Source organism: Semicossyphus pulcher, unplaced genomic scaffold (assembly GCF_022749685.1).
Source record: "Semicossyphus pulcher isolate SPU_LCO1_2020_fin unplaced genomic scaffold, fSemPul1.0.p SCAF_8, whole genome shotgun sequence".
NCBI lineage: Eukaryota > Metazoa > Chordata > Actinopteri > Labriformes > Labridae > Semicossyphus > Semicossyphus pulcher.
In genome coordinates, this window is record NW_027211759.1 from 28,778,745 (window position 1) to 28,803,965 (window position 25,221).

General features: G+C 42.0%; 1 protein-coding gene across 5 annotated transcripts in view; it reads left to right on the plus strand.

The window, feature by feature from the left end:
* Nucleotides 1-13,102, plus strand: part of bicd1a (bicaudal D homolog 1a) — a 35,754-nt gene extending 22,652 nt beyond the window's left edge. Inside the window, exons 3-10 of one of the 5 annotated variants that reach the window (XM_069686281.1) lie at nt 1,690-1,842; nt 2,652-3,149; nt 5,267-5,659; nt 5,775-6,536; nt 6,634-6,785; nt 6,868-7,078; nt 9,024-9,109; nt 11,093-13,102. In XM_069686281.1, the coding sequence (XP_069542382.1) occupies nt 1,690-1,842; nt 2,652-3,149; nt 5,267-5,659; nt 5,775-6,536; nt 6,634-6,785; nt 6,868-7,078; nt 9,024-9,109; nt 11,093-11,213 (2,376 nt within the window). In that variant the 3' untranslated portion in view covers nt 11,214-13,102. The remainder of the gene's footprint in view (nt 1-1,689; nt 1,843-2,651; nt 3,150-5,266; nt 5,660-5,774; nt 6,537-6,633; nt 6,786-6,867; nt 7,079-9,023; nt 9,110-11,092) is intronic. The other 4 variants (XM_069686282.1, XM_069686283.1, XM_069686284.1 and 1 more) reach the window with 4 other exon arrangements.
* Nucleotides 13,103-25,221: the final 12,119 nt, after the last annotated feature.

The following is a 25,221-nucleotide window of genomic DNA, read 5'->3' on the forward strand; positions in this document are numbered from 1 at the left end:
AAAATAGGCCAAGTTACTATATATTTATTTTCCATCCTGTGTTAACATTTTGTGTTTACCCCCCCGTTACTAAAGCAACAGTGCTAGTGATGATAAATGAGTACAGGATATCTGGACTCGTGCCATGTTTGCTTTTGTGTCATGAATCCAATAAAGCTGTCACAGTCCCGGTCTGTGCTGTGAACTCTGGATCAGGGGTGAGTCTCACTGCCAGCTCTGCCCCCCTGTTGGGCTCACTGCCAGCGTCGTGAGCCGCACTGTCCCTGACCCCGACCACTGAAGCCCCTGATCAGCGACGCTTCTATAGAGCCTCACTGAATGATAATTGGCCTCTAATCCTTTGCACTTCATACCCAGCTCAGTGTAATTCCCCCGCATTGACATGAATATGTAATTAGACAACATGTTGCAAGGGAAGGTCATTATTAACAACAATGCAGCATCGACAATGTGTTCTTGTTTAATTTGATATACGCTAATAATGTTTGTGAAATGTAATTTGGTTTCTCTTGCTTTTCTTGGATTGCAGCTGCAGCTCGACTGTACTTCTGTGCATTTTGCAGTGGAGGCTTCATTAGTACAGGAGCTGCTGTCAGCTACTGTACAAATCAAAAGCTTAATAATAGACTGTAGTTCCAGTCCAGTTGCCCGTTCCAAAAGCGCCACTGACATCCACCCCTAAACACACACCCACACACACACACACACACCCACACCCACACACACACACACACACCCACACACACACACACACACACACACACACACACTGTAAACTGATATTCTAGAAGCACAAAAGAGACCAAATGTGAGCTTCCTCCGCCTGTGTGTACCCGCCCACTCCTCCTGACACTCTCTGGGTCAGCACTTCTGCCATCTGCACAGAGAGCTGCAGGCGGCTCTGCAGTGTGTAAAGTACACACATGTACACATATAAAGTCTGTAATCTATCTCTATCTAGTTGTTTTTAATACTAAAGTCTTGTCGTTTTTGCATTGCATTGGTATGTTATTAATTATTATGTTATTAACAAGAACTTCACTGTAATTTGATTCACATTTGGACTTGAAACACTAAAAAAGAGTTCATCTTTATAAATATATGAGAACAATTGTTCTTTAAACTGTTATTAAATCACCAGGATCAGTTCTTTTGAAGATAACTGAGATGATATTCATCCCTCTCCCTTTCCCTTTGACTATAACTTAGCATTAGGCGTTTCGTGAGCACAGATGATTTTGCTGAGGTCTCAGTATATCCTCAGTGCTGCTGCCAACTCTTCTTAGATTTGGGACTTTTGTAGCTGCTGCATTTCTCTGATCGACAGTTTATCTGGTCCAGCATATGCTCACGTTTCTCCCACAGCACAGCAGGTGACCTGAAATAAGGATCTGCCTATGAGGGTGCTGACTCACTGCATTTATGATAATGAAACAGTTTCATAAACGTTCTCATGCTTTCAGAGATGAAGAGTGTGTACAGTCTAGTTCTGAGAGAGTATTACGTATGAGTTGCATTACGTATTACAGTCCCATTGTTCAGCTTTACGAGGCTGCACAAATCAACCAATCTTAAGCTGACAGGAGAGTTTAAAATTGCGTTGCAGGGATTTACATTGTGAACTGACTTCTAATCCTCTCTACTCATTGTACCCATCTCTCTGCCTTGTATGTTTCCTCTCTGCTCCAGAGTAACGAGACGCTGGAGCTGCAGAGGAGCAGGATGAGGGAGGAGATCAAGGAGTACAAGTTCAGAGAGACCCGGCTGCTCCAGGATTACACCGAGCTGGAGGAGGAGAACATCACGCTGCAGAAACTGGTGTCCACGCTCAAGCAGAGTCAGGTCGGTGTGAAGAGCTTCTCAGATACACCAAGCCCAAGCAAAATGTGTCCAGTGCAGATTCATAACTTCACACACGAGACACCAACCTTATCTCAGTTCATTTGCATGACTCACGTCTCCAACAAACCTTTGAGCCTGCTCCCCTTCAAGTTTTTAGTCTCACTTCCAGGAAGCACTGGATCAAACGGTGCTCTCATCGGGTTACTCACCATCCTATAGAAGGAGCTACAGTTTCCCCTGTGCTATCACACACAGAGATACAGAGTCTGTATTGGCTTTGGTCAAAATTTCTAATCCCTTTGCTGGGCTGAAGTAGATTAAGGTCATTTATCAACATGAAATCACTCTTGTGATGTAGGACTTAGACATTGCTGGTCTTACTGTATAGTAGCTCACACTGTGGCAGGTTTCTGAAATGGAAAAAGGAATGTTTTTAACTTCTTTGCAATTAAATTTAAATTACTGATGATATTTTTGACCACATAAACCAGACATATTTTTAGATTACATATTTTTTTAATGTTCCCCTCATAAAAAACTACTATATAGCCTCATAGGTAAAGGTATAGTGGAGTTTTATTTAAGTCAATATCGGCCATCTTTTTGTTTTTCTAAAGACAAAGATTTTGAAGGGGACAACACTTTTTATCAATATCTGAAGAGTGCTTTTTCTTAACCTTCTGCCTCACATTTCCTCTCTATGTTGACCTGAGATTAGATCAGCCGATCTTTTAAAACCAGGATTCTTCTTCTTAAGAATCTAATCAATTACATTTCCTGTTCCCCCTGTTCTTTCTGCTGCTCCTCAGGTGGAGTATGAAGGACTGAAACATGAGATTAAAGTTCTAGAGGAGGAGACTGTCCTTCTTAACAGTCAGCTGGAGGACGCCTTACGTCTGAAGGACATTTCTGAGGGTCAGCTGGAGGAGGCTCTGGACGCCCTCAAGAGTGAGCGTGAGCAGAAGAACAATCTGAGGAAGGAGCTGGCCCACCACATCAGCCTGAGTGACAGCGTCTACGGGGCGGGGGCCCATCTGGCGCTCACAGTCACCGGGGTCGAGGGCCTCAAGTTCCCAGAGGAGACAAACGGAACCAACGGCACCAATGGCAGCACCATCCCGGCTGCTAACGGCAACAATGAGGACAGCAACCGCCGCAACGGCCACCTCCACACGGGCAACGGATTGGCTAAGATGAATGGGGAGTACAGACCAGGCCGGAAAGGAGACGGCCTGCACCCTGTGCCGGACCTGTTCAGTGAGCTCAACCTGTCGGAGATGCAGAAGCTCAAACAGCAGCTGCTACAGGTGGGTCAAAAGAAAAGGCCTCAGAGCAGAGCCAGTGAATAAAATGACCCATAATAACCTCAAATCAAATCACCAGAGTTGACTTGCAGCTGCTGGAAAGCACTTTATTATTTGCTTTGCCCTTTTGTGTTATTGAATATTCCTGTTATGGATCAGTGGTGGCTCCGCTTGAATGCTACATTGGTTAGTGAGTTACCGTCTGCACAATTTCAGTTGTTTTCAAGCTGCTTCTATGGAAAAGTCTGACATAACAATTTACTGCAGAGCGATAAAACCAGCAGCACACTGCACATTAGAAGATGGCTGTATTGATCGTCCACTTTCACACAGTACATTTCACTTCTAAGTGTGTGGACTGAGGGGTTTCATCAGTCGTACTGCTGTAGGCTGAGTGGGCGTGTGTTTGTTTGCAGTGCTGTTCACCATCTGCCTTTGATATTCACAAGGAAATGGCAAGGTGATGGCAGTGTGGGAGCCGGATAAACAAAACATACTGCAGGCTTTTCTGAATTCTACTTTTCCAAACAAGAGATTAAAAAACAGCATTTAATATATTAAGACACAAAGTATCTAATGCATTTGAACCATGCCCATATGAACTGCATATCAGTGCTGTACAGAATATACAGTATGCTTTAGTGAAGGTGATGAAGCCTAATTATCAAAAAGCACAAATCGTCCTGCTGTAGTAGCACAGAGAGTACATTTGCGTGTTGCATAGGGAGCACTGTCAGGGTGATTAGTGTCTTATAGGCACAGGGAGCAGATGCAGAGTCGAGACAGAGATAAAGACTGACTACTCCTGGCTTTTCTTAAGAGATAACAGGACTAGGAATAGGCACAACACACTCACATTTACATTATAATAAGCTCCAATCCTGTGATAAGCTGCAGCCATATAAACAGAGAATAGAAATATAGAGCTTATATAGTATAGTATAGGAACTGTGTTACTGCAACACACACTCATAAACAGGCACCCCACACAAGAGTAACACATACAGTGTGTTAGAAGACCTAAAATCAAAGGTAGATTAGATGCATGTTCAAATCTAGTTAAGTCATTAACTCACATTTTCCCTTCGCTGAGCTCCTCGGGGAAATAGAAAATAACATTAGCGGCTGCTATATTAGCAGTTCGCCTTTCTCTGTAAACTCAATTACTCACTAATCAATTTTCTCTTTCGAGTTGATTATTCTGGGATGGATATACGCGCCGGCGGCATCAGGTGTATCACTAACAGTTAGATTTTTAAAAATCAATTTTGTATTTTTCTATATGAAGATTGTAGTTGTCACCGGAGGCGTTAAGTATCATTAAAATCGCTCCAACTTATATATTTATTTTTCTCCCTTTGGCCCTCATAATGAATCAGATCAATAAAGTCTTACCCTCTCATACCACCCTGATGCTATCACTGAACAAGAAGCAATTAAACTCACTTAATGTCAGCTCCTGCTGTCCTTATGAAATGTTTTGACACAAGACGGTTGCAGCATTGCACACAGGTCAACTGATAGGATGCAGAGCAAGTCCAATATACGCTTGTGTTTGCTCACTTATTACCTTATAATGATGCTTGCAGTGTACAATGCCTTTATCTTAATGAGCCCCATAAGGTACGGAGTTGTGCAGGCCACATTATTGATTATACATTTCCGTAACTGAGTCCTGCAATACTGTAGCTTTTATCAGCAGCCTCTGAATATTGCTGTTATTTTTATCTCAAATTATAGGCCTAAGAGCTTAACCACCCTCCTGGGTTTTTATATTATTCATAGGGGCGGCTGTGGCTCAGTGGTAGAATCGGTCGTCCTTCAATCGAAAGGTTGGCGGTTCGATTCCCAGCTCCCTCAGTCCACATGTGTCCTTGGGCAAGACACTGAACCCCAAATTGCTCCCAGTGGCATAGCCAACAGTGTGTGAATGAGATGACTGATTGACAGTTTGGCAGCCTCTGCCATCAGTGTGCGAACGTATGTGTGAATGGGTGAATGTGACAAGTAGTGTAAAAGGAGCTTTGAGTGGTCGCAAAGACTAGAAAAGCGCTATATAAGTGCAGTCGATTTACATATGCAGCAGTGTTCAGCTCATGTAGTATCTTTCCGTCTTGCAGGTGGAGTGTGAGAAGGCGGCACTGCTCATGAACCTGCAGGAGTCTCAGACCCAGCTGCAGCACACACAGGGCGCCCTGACGGAGCAAAGCGAGCGGGTCCATCGCCTCACAGAACGCGTCAATGCCGTGAAAAGTCTCAACGGGGACAAAGAGCTGGAGGATCCACAGGAGAGTGAGAAACCTGATGGTGGCTCATTATCACCACCAGCCAATGGCCACCATGACCCTGATATCCACGGGTTTGAGATCCTGGAGTGTAAGTACAAGGTGGCGGTGACGGAGGTGATCGACCTGAAAGCAGAGCTCAAGGTCCTGAAGGAAAAATACAACCAGGCTGTGGAGGGGCAGGGAGACAGCCACAGTGACGACAGGGTCCAGGCACTGAGTGAACAGGTTAGTCATGGTAACATGCAGCATTTTACTGCAGCATTAATAGAAGCACTGACTTTTTAATATAACCTTTAATAGATTATTTGATGTTGCAAATATCTGACTTGTTTCTTCCAAGCAGGTAACTCATTTGGAGCGCAGTTATCGTGACAGCAGGGAGAGGGTGGCGAGCCTGGAGGCAGAGCTCCGAGCAGCCACCAGCACATCCACAGAGAGTCAGGGCATGCTGAACGCAGCACAGGATGAGCTGGTTACCTTCAGCGAGGAACTGGCACAGCTCTACCACCACGTGTGTCTGTGCAACAATGAGACACCCAACCGCGTCATGCTGGACTACTACCGGCAGAGCCGCGTCACTCGCAGCGGCAGCCTGAAGGGCTCCGATGACCCTCGGGCTTTGCTCTCGCCTCGCTTGGCACGACGCCTCGCTGCGGCATCAGCAGCCTGCTCTTCTGACGCCCCACGGAGTCCCATGGACTCCCCATCCAAAGACGGCCATCACAGTGAGACATCAACCAACACAATGGACGCTTCTTCCTGCCATAGCAGCCCTACACGCCAACCCCCAGGCTCCCCATCCATCAGCATCTCTCCCTGCCCGTCTCCGGTGCCCTCAGAGGCAGGCGGGGACCTGCGCAAAGAGCCCATGAACATCTACAACCTGAACGCCATCATCAGAGACCAGATCAAACATCTCCAGAGGGCTGTCGACCGCTCGCTGCAGCTGTCCAGGCAGAGGGCTGCAGCCCGGGAGCTGGCTCCTATGCTTGACAAGGACAAGGAGTTGTGCATGGAGGAGATCCTGAAACTGAAGTCTCTGCTCAGCACCAAGAGAGAGCAGATAGCCACACTCAGGCTGGTGCTGAAGGCCAACAAACAGGTCAACAATGATTTCTCTTTGTACTTTTTATTGTCCTTTTTGTGTAAGAAATCCAGACCTCATGTGTTCGAATAAAAAATTCTGATCTAAATTGCAGACAGCAGAGGTTGCACTTGCAAATTTGAAGAGCAAGTATGAGAATGAAAAGGCGATGGTGACAGAGACCATGATGAAGCTGAGGAACGAGCTGAAGGCTCTGAAAGAAGATGCTGCCACCTTCTCGTCTCTCAGGGCCATGTTTGCCACAAGGTGAGACCGCTAAGCGCATATTTGCTTTATTTAATAAAATAAGAAGAGAATTTGAACTTTGTGTTTCTCTTCCTCTTTGTAGATGTGATGAGTATGTTACCCAGCTGGATGAGATGCAGAGGCAGCTGGCAGCAGCAGAGGATGAGAAAAAGACGCTGAACTCCCTCCTCCGTATGGCCATCCAGCAGAAACTGGCCCTGACCCAGCGGCTGGAGGATCTGGAGTTTGACCACGAGCAGACCTTCCGTGGCCGCGGTGCTAAAGTTCCCAAGATAAAAAGCAGCCCGCCCAAAGTAAGTCGCAGAGGCGCCTTCACAGCTCCCTCCAGCCCCACCAGGCTCTACAGCCCCTCCATTATCACCACCCACACCCTGAACACCTCTCTGACCCCCTATAGTCCGTCTGTAGAGCTAACCAGCTGTCCATCCATGTCTTTCTGGACTCCAGGCTCTCTTTCTGAAACAATCCAGACTTCAACTCCAACACTATCTAACATCAGTTACTCTAATTTGTCCCTGGGCACCCACCCCATCATGATAGACCCTGAATGTCTAACCTTAAAGTTCAGGCCACTGATTTATTCAAGACAAGACGTAAGTCAACTCCAACCACCTAACAGCACCAGTAGCTCTGCCTCAGTGTCTCCTCACCTCCGGAGAAGGCGGTGAATCGTCATCATGTCCACATCCTGCACAAATGTCTGCAGAATGTAGACATTTCCCAGAAGCCTCGGGATAAGGTGGGATACAGAGAGGAGGAAAAACTTGTTTCTTATGTTTATGGTTTAAACATGTAGAAACACTCAGGAAGAAGGAGCCCATGACAGCTCCCTCCGTCCTCAAAACGTCCTCTGAACAGCTTTTATGTCATGTTAAGGTTTAGTAAAAGTTGGACTGCTTTGAATTTTATAATAAACAACCTTTAGAATTTAAGATAAGGCATATTTCTTGGCGTCTGAGTAGCTGTTACAGTAAAATGTAACATCATGTTTCCCTCTGGGAGGTGTTTCAAAGTAAAAGCACAGCAAAAAACTGCTGCAGCATCTGCATCAGCAAACTCACAGCACCTCCCTGTGGCAGACTCTAGGAATTACATGTTAAGTTTGTTATTTGGCTTAGAATGTATATATCTGCTTTATTAAGGCTATTTCTAACTATTATATGTTGTAAAGGGATATTTCCCTTCGTCAGTCAGTGCATGTCTTATTTTGACACGTCTAAAGTTGTGTCAAATAGCATTTGACAGGCTCAAAGTGTGTCACAAGATTAATGTGTTTGTCAGAGTAATATGGAAATCAGTCAGAACTCCTCTCTGTGTCTCAACTTGCTATTTGATTGTTCTTTCTTCCTACTCTTACCACATATGTAGTATCACAAGAAAAAATGGACAGCACTCGCTCACACCATCCCAGTTTCCCCACCAGATGGCAGTGCCTGAACACATTTACATCCTGTCAAATGCTGTTTGACCTCTCTCTCTCTCTTCCTACCTCACATAAAAGCATATATCAAAAACAATGAAACCGCAAAAACTTCAAATCTTATATACAAACAAGCGTCGAGTCCTATAATTGAGTAATTTGCAGCAGGTGTGGAGTTGAGCAGAATTGGATTGTTCAGCATCCGCTCCACTGTGTCTGCCTTTCTCTCTTTGTGCTACAAATCAATACATTATTGGATTTGGAAGTGTCTGTGTGTGTAAATTGTGTACATGTCTGTGTCTCTTAGTGTTTTCCTCCTCCAGTGTTGATTGTCTGGCTGTGCAGAGACTGGTCCTGTCAGATGAGGCTGGTTTACATTATTAGTCACATTCACATTCTGCAAGCATTTCCTGTAAAATGCATGCAGTGGACAGAGTCGTTGAGGTTGTTCTTAAGTAATCTCACACCTTTTCTGCTCCTGTGCTAATTTTTCTCCTCGTGCTCTCTCTTCTCTCAGGCTTCCCCCTTTCATTTACATTATGTAACTCTGATGTCCACAGTGTGAGAAACAAAAACCTAAAACAAAAGAGACGAGCATCGCCTGCATTATGTAAAATATTAAGTAGCACTATGTGATATATAACAACTGTATACAGACGAGGATCAGATGGTGCTTCAATATAAAACTAAGAGCTATTGTAGCAGTAAACCAGTAGTAGTCTCTTTGTCCCTGACCAGGCCTTCCCCTTTGTTGTCCTCCGTGTTTTTATTGTCTAACCCTGAGTGTCACCACTCTGTATATCTGTCTAATTTATCAGTTTCTTGTAGATTGTCAGCAGCCTGCTGCCTCAGTACCGTCACTCTCCCCACAACTAAGGCGAGGGAGAGCCTCCCTAGCCCGCAGGTAACGAGCTGTAGAACCTGCTAGTAGTAGGCTCATTGATATCTATCTATCTATCTATCTATCTATCTATATATATATATATATATATCTATCTACCTGTCTATCTATCTATATATATATGTATATATATTATGGCATGCCGTTCAGGAAATTAATCTTTGAATATATTGAATGAATTCTTGAATAAATTGAAGAAGAATTCATTCAATATATTCAAAGATTAATTTCCTGAACGCCATGCCATAATATATATGTATATGTATATGTATACATATGTATATATATATGTATATATATACTGTATATTTCCATCTATCTCTATATCTATCTATATATCTATATCTATCTATCTCTATATATCTTTATCAATTTCTCTATCTACATATCTCTATCCAACTGTATCTCTATCTATGTATCTATCTCTATCTGTATCTATATCTATATCTGTCTAGATCTCTATCTCTATCTACGTATATATCTATATCTACAGTATATATACGTATATCCCTCCATATCTATATCTCTATCTTTGAATCTATTTCTATCTGTCTCTATCTATTTCTATCATCTATATCTAACTATATATCTCTATCTATCTATCTTTGTTGCACAGAGTTTTTTCACATCTCTTTATGATTATAAAAATGGTAGTTACAGTTTTACACACACATGCATCTGCACAAGACAAATCATTTGCATGCTGTCAGTTTTTAACGCTTCATATAAATCAGTGATGAACCGGTTATGACTGAGATTCTTGTTTTGTGTAAATATTTAGCACTTAGCTCGGGGAATAAAGTAATAGTTACTCACTCTGCATGTGGGCTACTGTTTGGCATGGTGGTTTAACATAAACTTAAGTGCATCAAATTCTCCTTTTTGTACTTGCAATGTGGAAAGATATTGCTTTTAAAATATAATAAGTAAAGTACATTTTGTGTCAAAGGTGTTAACGTTGGATGTGCACTCTAGTTTACTCTTTTACACCACAGACCTTTTTCATGGCAGATATTTAGATTTTCCACAGCAGGAAAAGCACAAGTGTGATTGATAACGATGGAAGTGTCACATAAAGGAATGACACCCAGTCGCTTCAATTGGCATCATTAGTTACTCCTCGTTTTGACAAGACTTCACTTTCCCCCGTAAGAAAGGTCTTTTTCTTAAAGCTCAGCATTCAGTCACTAGCAGTCATATTTAGATTTACCAACAAACTGGGCAAAAGTTGTTTTTATTATTGTCAATGGACTAAGACATTCACACATTGCAACGAGGAAACTGCTGACAGATCTGAAACCTTCTCTCCAACCCCGTTTTGTTGTGTAAAAATTGTCACCATATACTTTGTTTTGAAGTATGATATAAACAGCCCTTTCCTTGTCTTTGGGTGGTTTTAAAAGGAAGAGTTTGACCTTTGGGGGAATATGTTTACCTGCTTTCTTGACAAGCAAAGATGAGAATGATACAGCTATCTTGATGCTAGCAGCCTGTTAGCTTAGCACCCAGCCTGGCTCTGTCAAGGTTAATAAAATACACTAAAAGCAAATATCAAATATTCACTAGTCAACTAATTAAATCTAGTTTGATTGGTCTGTACAATAAGCGACCTCACAATGACCAGACAACAAGTGGCGAACTCAAGCTAGCTTCCTCTACCTTTTCATGGAGCTTGGCTGGCTGTGTCCTCTTGTTAAGAGTCGTTGTGCTAAGCTAAGCTAACCACTAAATGAAAGTGGTATCAATCTTCTCATTTCAACAGCAAGCAAGAAAGCAAATTAGTATACTTCCCCAAGAAGACTTTCCTGTTTAGAAACCATGCCAGTATTTTTGACATATGACATATTTGACATATGTTGCACTTTTGTTTGTTGATTTGCTCTAACTCTGTTTCTTCATCAACTGTTCCCATCTTCTTTAACCCTTGATGATATTTTCCATTCGGTCTCATTAATTGATTTTTCCTGTCTTTCTGCATCCTCACAGTCCTAATTTTTTGGCAGACCTCCATGAAAACCACACAGTCCTGTCGAGCAGAAGTAGCCTTCTCTCCCCCTGCGACCCTCGTAGCTGTCTCGCCCAGCAGCCCCAACCCCCCGGCACCTAACCTCCCTGCTCCGGCCCTGGTCTCGGCCTGGTAGGAGTCATTCAGAGACAGAGACACTCTAGACGGGGGCTCCCTCAGATTAACCCCCCTGGCCTAGCAGTCCAACCTGGTGCTTACTGGACTCTGTGACCCCCCCACCAAGCGCTACATGGTCCGGCCCTCAGCAGGCCTCCTGGTTACCTGGGTCGCAGAAGAAGAGCAGGACGCTCTCTTCTTCTCTGGGAGTGAAATCCTGTCCTGGATAGGACTGAACTGTGGCCAAAATGCCAGAGTGACTAATCAGGGGAAATTGTTTCCCTTCTTATTATTAGTATTTATTGATAATTTATTTAATCTATTGGTTATTTATTTACATATTGATTTGTGACAAGTTCTGAGATATTTATTACAGGAATGTTTTTTCTGTGTTTGTTGGTCGTTCTTCAAGATGGAAATCAAGACGTGTTTTGCTGCTGTGGTGACGAAGACAAAAAGCAGAACTTCTGGTCTAATGGACAGGTTAAAACTCACCTAACAGCATTTAGATTCTGTCATTATAATAATCCAAACATATGTATGCCAATTTTGCATAGGAGTGTGGGTACATTGTAAACAGACTAATGAAGGTAAACATTATATTCTTATTTAGAAACTGTTTCTGGTGGTGGTGATGGGTGGATTTCAACTACCTTTCTAACGTCACTAGTCTTACTCTGGATGCTTTTGTTTTTTATACTGAGATTTTTATTTGCAAATCATGTGCATAAAGACTATTTTATACCTCCTATTATTTATTTATTTTTACAGCAGACTCTAGTGACATGGTTGTGTCTGTGACGTAGCTCAGATCTCTTGAGAGACTGGGGTAGACGAGAGGCTGAGTGTGTGAGATCAGGACTAGGGCTGTTGGCCTGTTTTTCTTTGCCTTTTGAATTGCACAGGTTTAAGTGACCGTGGAGTGAGCTGACCTCCATCTTCATTAGTTATGAGCAGAGGATTCCCTAACGGTGTGCCTCTTCTAGAGTTACCATCTCTGTCAGGTCAATGTTGTATTCTCACCGTTAGGTATTATCTGTGTCTTGTTATTGTAGTTCCTCCTGCAATGACAGAAGTATCGATCTAAGTGACATATCCCATTCTAAACCTGTTTGTCATTGTGACATCTCCATGTTTAGCTGTCTCCACATGCTTCCTTTAAACAGTATGCATTACTGTCCAAGCACAATTATACACTATGCATTAAAGCAATACATTAGCTCCGGTTGCTGAAATAAATTTACCTAAATCTTTCACCATGAACGAACCAGCAGGCTGACAACGACGACAAGACAGCAGAGTGTCCCCAGCTGTCTCAAACACAGATGTTTTGATCCCAGAGAAATGGGCCAAAGTCTGACTGACATGGATGTAATGTGTGACGTTTGTTGCATAATTGAAGTCCCATCTCTCTGACATTAAACCCTCGTGATGTCTTTAATGTAAATGTTTTCCTCACTGCATTGACCGTAACATTTGCCAGATGGATGTGAAACAGATAAACTGAACTACATAGCCAGTATAGTGTTGTAATGACAGATAAGGTCATTGGATGGATGAGTGGACTCTCTCTGTTCTGTGTGTAATCTGTGGGCTTTGTCTTTGTTAACAGTGAAGAGCTACAAGCTACAGAAAATATGTAGGTACAGTAGCTTCTGTACCTGTGCAGGCTCATTGGTGACCTAACTCTCTTTTTCTTTTTTTTTGCACAATATAGCAATGGATGAAGAGAGACTAACCTGATGTAAGAAAAAAATCCAATCCTGGTATAAAAAGAATGATAGTGGCTGGTTTGACGGTTTCTCCTCCATTAAAAACAGTGTTTAATTGGTTTCACAAGTAAATAAAAGACCTGCCCTTCGATTTGTATGTGACTTTGCGTTTGTGTCTCTTTCTTTGTCCTATAATATTTATGAAGTTAACAGAAATTAACTCTCTACTTCTGTCAGTTCATGTATCCTACACACAATAGGTTAAATGTTTAAAAAGCACCAGAGAGAAGAAACATCTTCATCCTTTTTTATCATCAGAGAAACAGAGTATTTTATACAGTTCAAGCAGCTGCAGAGGTGCATTGATCTGCTTTGTTACAGAGTGTACTCTATAACTATAAAGTCTTGTTTCAGTTGTGTAGATGTCTCTACTTAATTTCCTTTCACTTGGTCGTTTCATATGATTTCAATATAGAAACTTCTTCTATTGGTTCATCTGTTGAACAGATTCATGATCCAAATACTTCTCAGTCTTAACCAATGACTGTATTAAAAGATGGCTGACTCGTCTCCATCTGCTCTCATTGTACAAAATTAAAGACAAAAATGCCCCCAAGGTGGGCGCTGCCATCTTGTGATGGCGAAGTTTTTTGGAGCCACAGACTGCACAGTAGAGATCAGTAGCTGTAACCACTTCCACTAACCAAAACACACACTTAACTTGCCGGAAAAAAAACAATGATCCCGCACGCCGGCGTATTTCACAGCAGAACAGCTTCTTGTGTCGGTCTGAAGCAGACTTTCACGGTTATGGAAAGTTCAATGACTGTAGTGTTAGTGTTAGTTACGTCTCCTCTCGCTGTTCCTCCTCTACTCAGAACGCTGCAGGAGCCCCATTTGTCAACAGAGCTGTCAATCATGAGGTCACACCCCCTTTTTACAGCATCAAATAACTAATTAAAAACTTGTCAGAAAAATGAACACGTGGACATAAATCATCATGATAATAACTAGCTATAATGACAGAAACCATGTTTGAGAAAAACGTATTTAATGTGTATATTGATTTTATAGTTTGACTCATGTCCCATCTGTTAACACGGAGGAGGCGGGCTTTATGACCTATACTGCAGCCAGTCAGCAGGGGGCGATAGAGAGGGTTTGGCTTCACCTTTAGGGAGCTGTCATGACGGCCATGATTTTTTACAGTCTGTGGTCTCAACAATGCCCGTCCTGACTGTTTAACTGAACATCAAACAACACAAGTCAAAACATTTGTGATACATTTCAGGAAATGTTCTTGTTATCATGGCTAACAATGATTTTTTTCGTTGTCACAACTTCTAATAGATATTATTGAATATCTTAGTTCTGACCAATAGCAGTGATTGTCTCAAAAAATACAACCTCTGTCACCAGTTCTGTAATAAACAATATGTTGACTTAGTATCTCAGGATAAAGACTTCATAGTTGTGTCGTCATAAGTTACAATTTTTATACAAAAATATAAAAGAAGTACATCTTGTCGCTTTTTGCACTGAGAAGAACTAAAAGAATACACAGTAAAAATATCAACTCTATTATTAGACATAAATGTTACAAGACGTTCAAAATTTTAAATATAAAAGTGTTCACTTAATATAAAACAAATTAAGCAGATTTTGCAGTAAAAACATATCAGACAATGTATTAGTTCAAGCAGAGCATTTTAAAGATGCATGTAAACACGACTGATCAGCTTCTCTTTTGTTTGTTTTAGTGCTAGAAGCTTATTTTCAGTTGTTTAATAATTTCTATATTTGCCTTATTTGTAATAAATCCCTTGTTTTTGCTTATACTTTGTTCCTTCCTTCTTTTCCCCTGGGTTTTGTTTTATTGATACTCCCCTCATCCCCTATAACCATCTACTAACAATAAGAATAAGCACAAAGTATCTCTAAAGATGGGACTTTATGAGAGGACCAGAGAATGCATCACTGTGGTATAAGGTCAAAGATCACAACATGAACACTGCATGAAACCAATCACATTTTCTCTCCATGAGAAGTTTATTAAATACTAAAATAAACAGTCAGTACACACTGTTCATGTATCTGCAGCTGTTGGAAAACTTTATTATCTCATTTGAAACTTCAGCAAAGTAATTTTTCTTCAGAGTTAACAACAGACGTCTTGTCTCGGGCCTCTGGAAAAGACCAAAGTAAGTGTGAGGAGTCGTGTTGTTTTGTGTGCATTTTGTGCTCTTCAGTATAAAGCTCCTGTGAGGAGTTTGTTGGGGGTTATGAAACAGACTGAAAATAATACTGATGACTCTATTTGACCTGCAAAAGTAAGCAAGACCAATGGTGACAAGTTTGATTATAGATATTGTAATGCCTGTAACCGCTGCTGGGGGTAGGTGACAGCACATGGGTGAAACAGCCTTTGTTTACATTTTTCACAGCAAAGATTCTCGATTAGGGGTACTTTTAAATCATAAAATAAATCAGGAGAAGATTAATGAAATAAAATAAAATAAAAACTCAAAACTGTCACTAATTGTCTGCAGGTGGGATGGAGGCAAAAGGACCAAAATTGCCAGGGGCAAATGATCCATAAACAGGAACTTCAATCGTCCCCAATTTTACATTTTGTTTTAAATCAGTCCTGGAACACGTCCACAGACCAATATTCAGTTACAGACATGGCGGCCCCTACTGGCGACCGGAAATAGCATGTTTTTACTTTGATGTACTGCTCCGAGCCGGTCGATCTGATCAACTTCAAATGTGGTGAAAAAGGCTCGTCTGTCATATAACTTTCAATCACAAAGTAGTGTCAACACTCACAAAACTCGAATACTGTAAATTCAATAAATTGTAAATTACAATTTATACATTAACTACAAAAATACATTTAAAAAAAGGCAATTTTGGGCTCAATTTTAAATATAGCAGGATAAGTGATATCATATGAATCCGTTGCTATCAATGATGCTAGCTCGCTGGAAAAGGAGCTAAAGTGGACTGTCATTACCACGAAGTAATATTTATGAATATAATGTCATATGAGTTTGTATTTATGTATCAAACGCTATAGACTCCTGGCTGGCAGCCTTTAATCAAATTTGCTGATCTTAGCTTAAGCCAATTTTAATTTATTTGTGACAGTAATAACTTAGGCACAAAAGAAATTGTATACAAAAAATATCTTTTCACTTCAGGCCCATTGAGAGCCCTCCATCCAGTAGAGCCCTGGGTAATCAGTCCCCCCATCCCCCCGACCCGTGTGTGTGTCCAACAGCACATAACAGGAGCATTGTTTTGGTGTAATAATAAGGAGGTCTGCACCATCAGTACGCACTGAAGGGGGAGGAGGGCGGGGCTTTGGGAAACACCCCCATAAAGGTGACATTGGTCAGAGTAAAGTCTATGATGTTTACCCACCTGACACACGTGGACAGCTGTTAACCAAACTCCGGTGTGTCTTCAGAGGTTTGACGATCCTTGTTGACCTGCACAGGCGGATCACATTCTTTACGCACGGTTCACCGCCGCGCAGCTGGACGCGGGAGTTACCAAATTGGTTCGAGGAGCGGAGAAGTGCCCTTCTGTTTTTTCATACTTTCTTTTTGTAGTAATTTCCGGTCACTTTGAATGCGTTTCACTTTAGTATCTCCATGCTGGAGAGGACACTGCCTCATAAAAGAATGGACGGCTTCAGCAGAGTCGCTTTTCGTAGGAAACAACCAAGTCTGGACACTGCGGAGCCAGAAGATGAGGGTGAGTTTTCAAAGAAAGAAAATGTAACTGTTTCTAAAATGATCCTGGTGTAGACTACGGTATGGTCTTTTTCAACCTGTTGTCAAACCCAGTGCTTCATAGATATGCTACCCTTGCCTTAAAAAAATCTTACCTGTCTGCTTTTGCCCGCTTCTATCCTGTTATATTTTTTTTAACCAGCCATATGGAAGCTGTGCTCTACTCTCACCTTTGCAGTTCTGTGTCAGAGAATGAGTAAAACTAAGGAATTAGGCCATTACAGGCTTTAGGGTCTTAGCTGGCATGCTGGTGATTCAGTGTTTTGACCTACTGGCTGCTACAGGTCCTGTGTTAGCCGTCATGTTTTTGCCAGTCTGTTGGGAAAGCATGGAATAGGCAGATTGTAACACACCTACATTATAGCCCATGTTTACACACCACTCTGACTTGCTGGCTGTTGAGCAGGTATGAAGGTTTGAAAGACAAGTCCCAGCCTGTTGCGTAACCATCTACATGCTGGAGGGCACGTTTCTTTCAGTACAGGGGACCACCACTTCATGGGAAGACTGAGAACAGTCTGTAAATCTCAGGAGCATGCAAAGATACAGTACGTTCTCTGACAGACAGGTCCCCGTGTTGCTCCTTTTCTATAAAGCCTGATCAAAACATCTGCCTCCCTGCAGACTTCCAGGTGAATCTTTGCAGAGCTGTAACCTGGCAGCTGTAGCTGAAAGTTTGCCCAGGCTTTAGTCTATTTTTCTCTGAAATCGGAATCCACATACATGTTGGCACTGCTGCTGCAGAGCATAACTGTCTGGGCTTGAACCACTGAGACGTGGCTTCGTCTTATCTTGCAGCTCTGTGGAGTGCTTGTGCAATCATGCAGCTGAGGATACTAACTGTACTTGCAGTTTGATTTGAACTTTGCTCTGAGGTTTATAACGGCCCTGTTAAGATCAGACAAGGTGTCTGTCAGCAGTCAGGCCAGTCACACGTCTCAGGTAATGAGCTGTGTGACAGGAAGTGAGGTAAAAACTAGAATACCCAGAGATGTTATCTGTCTGTGAGTAACTGTGTGTAAGCTTTATTGGAGTCAGATTTTTGTCATCATCATCTGCCACCAGAATTTCACAATGTTTCCAGTTTTAGTATCATCCTGTACAAGAAGCCTCATGCTTTCTACACATCTGCTTTTGTTAATAGAATAGATAAGAAAATCAATGTGACATTTAGGCCAGTAGTTGTGATTGTTTGACCTCAACTTCAGCTTCATTGTCCCTGAGCGGAAATTTGCCTCACAGCCAGGTAAAGAACATAAACACAAAGAAACAAAGAGACAAGGAGACACTGACTCAGGTACAGGACAATGGTAACAGAAACAAATACATCAAGTGCAACAGCATCCCTTGAATCTTAAATCACCCTTAAAAACCCCAGCAGCCAAACAGGAGAAACTAAAGATCAGCTGGATCCTCATGAGAGTTTTACAGTTTCATAGCCTGAGAAATAAAAGATATTGATCCAGGTAGAGCTGGAGTTTGGTCCTCTAATTCTCCGTCCACAGGGAGGGAGCTTCAATTCTCTTTACAGAGGATGAAAAGGAGAATTTATGTAAAATTCATCGAGCCTCAGAGGCTGTTCACCTCAGAGACTTCATTAAATTGGTTTTCTCTACCTTCAGAAATCATTTCTCCTTGTTATCCCTTTTGTTTCGCTCGGCAGACTAAATCATAGTTCACTGTGTTATTACCGAGGTACGGCAAGCATATCAGTCATCCTGTTACTGCAGGGATTCAATTTACCTTGTCATGAATCATGGCTGATTATAGACAGTGAAAGCACTGGATAAAACAAACAAGTATTACCTTAGAACCCCAGCCACAATTTAATCTTTCCATTTCACTGGGTTCAATACAAACCTTAATGATCCAGAACTTGTTATTGTAGCTGGCTCGTGCTGCATTTCTTAAACCACAGAAAAGACTTCAATAGAGAGACAGTAATAATCTCACTGCGATGTATCTTGCTCCGTTATTTTGACTTTACATGTCTCGTCTGTTTTGGATGCACCGGAGTGTGTTCTTAGAAGGGCTGTGACGGTGACTGCATGACCGCAATACCGCGGTTGTTTAACGCCAACCACGTGGACCCAGTGACGGTTATCACTGCCTTTATTTATCTATTTTAGATATCATAGACCTATAGCTTGCTTACTTAAAATTCCAACTTCAATGAATTAAAAGGGGAAAACTTGATAACAATAAAAGGTCTCATATGAGCAGTGAAGCATCGTCTTTTCCCCTCACTCAAATGCCACATCTACAGGTGGCTGTCGTGGCACTGTGAAAACAGGAGGACCTAAATGCTGTCGTGTTTCAAGTTTGCAGAGCAAAACTCAGGAGATGCAGCAGTGAGACACTTCTCCGATGACCCCGAGAGAGTGAAGGAAAAAGTTAAATTTTGCCCGGGAAAGACTGTAATAAGGCTGGTATGCCAGTGCATACATACGCATGGAACCACATTACGCAAGAATGGCAGCTCAGAGTCTCGGACCGTCAGCGGATCAGGATGTAGGATAGACAAATGTACACCCCAGTGAGTGACAGGAGGGATGGAAAGGACTTTGCTGCTTGTGCTGCTTTATAGAAGGTAATAAAGTTTAATATAAATATTAACCCACATTTCTCCGTCTCTCAAGCGACATTTTTACGGCCTACACTGTATGCATTAAACAACAAACACAGTGTATACCGATATGAGATATATTAGACAGCTCCACAGACCTACATGTCTGCGTAGCACTCCCAAGTCATTATTTAAAGGGGGGTCTCGATGCAGGCTGGGGCAGCGGTGAACCGCCAAACTGCAAGGGAGCGTTAGTGTTTCACCGCGGTTATAAAAATTCAGGAACGTCACAGCCCTAATTTAGCCCAGTAATCTTTGAATGTGTAATACATTATTATTCTGCAGTAACAGTTTGGTTGAGCAAAAGTGCAACATAGATACAAACACTATCCTGTCTGTGGATACCATCACAGGATTCAAAGAGGTCCATTTGTGTCTGTCTTGTCGGTGTCTGTCGTGTTTGGAGTTTGCAGGATGCAGAAACAATTCTTTAAAACAGATTCAGTGTCATTGCTTCATAAACATCATATTCTTGTGACTGAATATGTTATTATAACTCACGTGGAGTGTTATTTATTCAGTGTTTAAAGCACAAATAGCCTGTGGGTGTTTCGGTTCAGGCTGCTGTAACAGCGAGGACCTGCAGCTGTATCAGCCTCACACAAAGAGTCTGTTTGTTTCCCCCTGCTGCGACAGAAGCAGTGGGACTGTGTGAATCAGATGCTGTGTGGCCGGCAGCCTCCTGCTCCTCGGACTGTTTCGCTGCTCTGATGTGCATTCATCCTGAACTGAACCCTCTCACTGTCCTCTGCAGGCTTTAACTCACTGCAGCAAACAGTGGTTCTCTTGTGCAGTTCATGACGGCTCAGAGGGCATTGCTTTCTATGTGCCGTGCTTTGCTGTACCACATCAGTATAAACTGCACATAAATCACAGCTCTGCTTACAGACAGGCGTCGCTTCATGTACAATTTGAATTCCCAAAGGTCTATTGGGAAGTGTTTACTTTCCCCCTGTGCTTTGTGGTTATAGCAGAGTTACAGTCCTGTAAATAAGATGTGAAAATGTGTCATGATGAGAAAATAAAGAAATGAATCCCATGAACTGAAACAGACATTTATGAGAGCTGAAGATTCAGTTCTTACTATGAAGTGTTTGTGCTGTTTTTCATTGAATACAAAAAGTTTATTACTATTGTCATACAAAAACATCAGCTCTAAAAACACCATTCTATTATATATAAAAAATAATTTAAGTAAAGATCTTTTTTCTTTGTTAAAGGTTTAATAAGTAGGATTTTCCTAGAAAAATAAAATATAGACTTTTACAAATATAATATAATATAAATCATCACTTATGGACCTCTATACGTGTGTGTTGGTGAGTGTGTGTGCAGACCCTTGTGAGACCCTTCCCTCTGCATCTATTCTGTTGTTCTTTGCACGGGACGTTTTCTGGAGGGTTAGCGCAAAGGTAACCGTGATGCTGTCGGTGTTAGCTTGGCGGGGTGGGCGTGCTCTCGCAGGAGAGAGTGAGAGTGAGCTTCTGTTGACAAAGAGGAGGAAGGGCCCAGTTTGAATGTGTTGTTGACAAAATGCAAGGAACAATCCTACTGATTATACCTTTAACTATCGACTATAAAGACTACATGTTCTGAAAGGTGTTGCTTGTCTGGATTAACCCACATAAGCCCTTATGTTTCCCCTCAGCTCTTTTGGCTTCTTTCCACAGATTGTTTTGGTTTCATGGCTCACATATTTATCACGTTGGTTCTCTTTTACTGCTCAGTAGATTTCAGACATACGGGGAGATGTTTTTACTTAAACTGTACACCACCTGATCAGCCCCAAACAGAAGAGAGACACAGTGTTCCGGCTGTTAAACACAGCTGTTTGATAGGTGGCTAGAAATGAGACTCCAAATAAATGCTCTACTTGGTTGCTGCTGGATTTGTTTTTAATATCAGTTAGTGTTTTTTAAACACATTTAGTTATTGAATTTAAAATAATTCATTTGAGTTGTTTGATATCTTATAGGCTATGGTTTTAAATGTACTTAACATTTACATTTAAAGTTATAATCTTGAAGATCTCAGTTTCGTTCTCTTTGGTGGCACCTATGGTGATAAACAGTAATTGCAGGAGCACACTTCCCAGATATCCAGACAGTGCTGCATGTGTGACGTCCACGGTTGGCTCCGGTTGTAACTCTTGATTGAAGTTGTATCTGTAGTCATCCATCTTTTCTTTGTTTGTTCAGCCATAGTAGATTACTGTTTACTCACAACACTTTCAGAGAGCGGAAAAGCAGACACTTAGCTCCGCCTACCCTCTCTGGCAGACCAACCACTGCTGGCTGATGGAAAACGCGTCACTAACTGGGCGCTGCTTGGGATTTTTTCTGTAATACTGCAAATGCAGAGGCTTTCATCAGTGGGCCATAGGCTCAATCACCATTGTGTTACTTCATTCAACGATAGGTAGAGACTTTACAGACTTTTATTTAAATGAAAATCTTCGAGATTATATCTTAAAGCATTCTGTCTTGAAGTTGAGCTCTTTGAGTCTATTTAGGAAGCTGGGAAAAACAAAGATATAGTTGAACAAAGACAGAGTAGCAGTGTATCTACTTATTATTCTACATTGAGAGCTTCTCAAATGCTTTCAAAAAATGAGACAAAAACTGAAACATGCTGATGTTTAGTTTCAAGCTGCTGGCTGAGTCTCAAACAAACATTTCTATTTGCAATTTGTTCAGGTGCACAAAGCCAAACTGTTCACCTACGTAGAAATCAGTCTTTGTTAATATACAGTTTTTATTACATTAAGGAACACAGAGTTATCTAATTTAATTTCTAATTCCTTATTTATTTTCCTCCCTGAGTTTACTCTGTGTCTGGTAGCGATGTCTCAGACCGGAGGTGACTGTGTGTGAAGGTGTGGAGAAGGTCATTAGTTTGCTCAGGCAGGAAGTGGCTAATAGAAATGTGTGTGTGTGTGTTAGTAATCTTTAGCTATTGCACACATTCTCTCACAAACACCACTTACTGTATTTGAGTCGCTCCAGTTTGCACATGTACCAGTAGGTGGAGGTAAATGCTCAGAAATGTTCCACACTCTGAGCAGCTCCACCTGCTGCCACCTGTGGACACATGCAAGAAACGGTTCACAAACACTGCCTCATGGTGTGATTCTGAGCTGCTGCTCCCAAATCAGTTAGAGACCCATCACAAGTTGTCAGTTCTGTAAGATTGTCTCTTAAAACCAAGAGTTCTTTCCAGTTGAGGACAGATAAGCAGGCTCTGTTAATTCATTAATTTGATCCAGAGATAAAATGTGAGACACTGAAAGATTAGAATCTGTCTATTGTGACAGACAGAGAAACTGCTCCTGTAATTCAGGGAGGACAGGGGGACATTTTCTCTGCAGGAAATACAATGAGGGGGAGAGAGGAAACTAACAACGAGCTACTTTTAGACTGTTTGTATAGAAATCTGTAAAAAATGTCTCCTGGATAAATTAGGTGTGTAAAAACAAGGTCTGATGACTTCTCCTTTTATGGCAGAGAAATGTGTTTTGTCAACTTTAGGAAGGCCAGATTGTTCTCAAACTGAATCTTTAACTTACTTCAGCTCAGGTTGATTCACTGAGCCAGGAAAAACATGAAACATTCAGTGCTTACTTTTCTGAATCCCAAAACCCTCTGTCAATAGGAGGCTAAATATCTGCTGTTTCAGGCAGGTCACTGTGTTTTTCTTTCCGTGAACCAGCCAGTGTTTCCTGACTGCTCCGCGTGTCGTTTCCCCTCCTGACTGGCATTGTTATACTGCAAGCTTCATCCCAGACAGCCACTGCACTCTCTGTTACCTTACAAGCTCAGTGTGGGATTGTTAGAAGTCACACCAGCGAGGGGGACCAAGGTGGACTTTGAGGAAGAACATTTACAGGGAGGAAGATGTGGGGCAATTGTGTTACCTAACTTTTTTTTTTCACCTTTGCGAAATTAAGGACATCCCATTTGCAAGAGGAGAGAAAGATGTGAGGGGGTTGGATGACTCGTGTGCGTCTCCAGTCTTGTCTGTCTGCTCTGAAGTGTGGAGTATTGTAGGTGTAAGGGAAGCGTCCTGTTGGGGGTCTCTCTGCTTCTTTGTTCCCTGGCGGAGGAAGAGGAAGGAAGGGGAGAAAGTACCAAACAGAGGTGTATTTAAGGCCACTGTTTCCACATAGGAAGTGAAACTTTAGAGGTAGTTGTTAATACCCTTTCTTGACCTCCTCATCTTGTCATACACCTCATTTCTTCCTTGTTACTGTTGCGTTGCGTGGACACAGCATGGACTGCCTGGCCGCTGCCTGCTGGAGGTGCCATTTCAGACACGTCGCCTCGGGTAGGTGATCCTTACAGGCTGGACAACACAGTGAGGATGAACACTGTCATTATTTGAATATATACACTAGTTAGGAGGAAATCTTGGGTTGGTATTTCCTTTTTTTCCTTTTTTCAAAATAAAAGACACTGGACCGAAAATGAAACGACGGCGCAAGTACTGGTTTTGGAGCCGGAAAGGTAAAAACGCAAAGATGTGTCTGCTCTGCTGTTATGGTAAGACTCTATATTTGGCTTCACACTGAAACATTAAGTAAGAGCTGATGTTAAATCTAAGGATTAGTATGTTTTTCAGCCCATCCTTTCACAAACATCTTCAGTGACTCATCTTTCATTACCATAAAACATCCCTTGACCTATTTTGTCCCTGCAGCTTTCTTATCCTTGTTGACTGGCATTAAGCTTATCTCTATTTTTGACAGCAAACAGGATCTATTTTTTAATGTCATCATCTGGCTGCTGTCCCTCTTAGACCTTTAACTTTGCACTCTGCTGATGCTGTTCCCTCTGACTGTGTGATCTCTAGAAGTGCCACAGCTTCACAAAACAAGAGCAAACTATATGAAAAGGTTCCTCTCTTTCGCAGTATACATCTGTAATTTGTATTTTCATGAGGTTCTGTTAGCAGTCGGCGGTTAACCAGCGTGAGAGTTTGGTAAATGCTACCTGTCAGATACAGTGGACACGCTTGGAGTAAAAGCTCGCTGAGCCGCAACTTTGGTCTCCATGTGGAGCCAAACAGCAGAGTGTGAGGGAGCATTTAAAACCACCGTGCTGGAAAAGAGACAGTTTTGTTCTCAGACGCCTGGGAACAGTTCCCCTCTTCTTAAGACCCTGTTCCAACCACTCAGGCCTTTTGGCAACGTCTCTGCTGGCCCATTACCCAACTGCATTTGTGTGTTTTAAATGCAGCATAGCAGGACAATCAAAGTGTGAGTATGTGCGTGTTGTAACATTGCAACCCCTCAACGGTGCACCTTTCCCTGGGTGGTGTGTGTTGTCTGTGAGCTGGGGTGAGTCACCCTTATTTAGCAGCGGAGCTGAGGAAACACTGTGAAGCATTCTGCTTTCATTCTCACTGGCAGGAAGGAAAAGGCTGGGAACAGCAGCAGGCCGGGGTCCTTTCACCAACCTCATTGTTTCAACGTGGGAGAGGGACTTACAAGCAGTTACACTACTTGTTAGTGTTAGGGTGCATACACTATGTTTGGGTCTTTGCTTCTATTTTAAAAGGTTGTTCCGAGAACTTGAGAGCAGGTTTCGATTGAGGATGATGATTGATTCTTTTATGTAGTTGTGAACTGTTCCTTTAAGATGTAGATTATGGTCAGTGTTTGGAGAATGAAGCTTCTGTTAGTCTGGTGGCAATAATGTGCCATAGAAATAAGCAGTATTAAAGCCCCTGTGAGGAGTTTTTATCTGGTAATGAAACAGAGTGAAATTAATTCTGATTACTCTGTATGACCTACAAAAGCAAACCAGACCATCAGAGATAAGATTGGTTATTTCTATAAAGTTATTTTTTATGCCTGA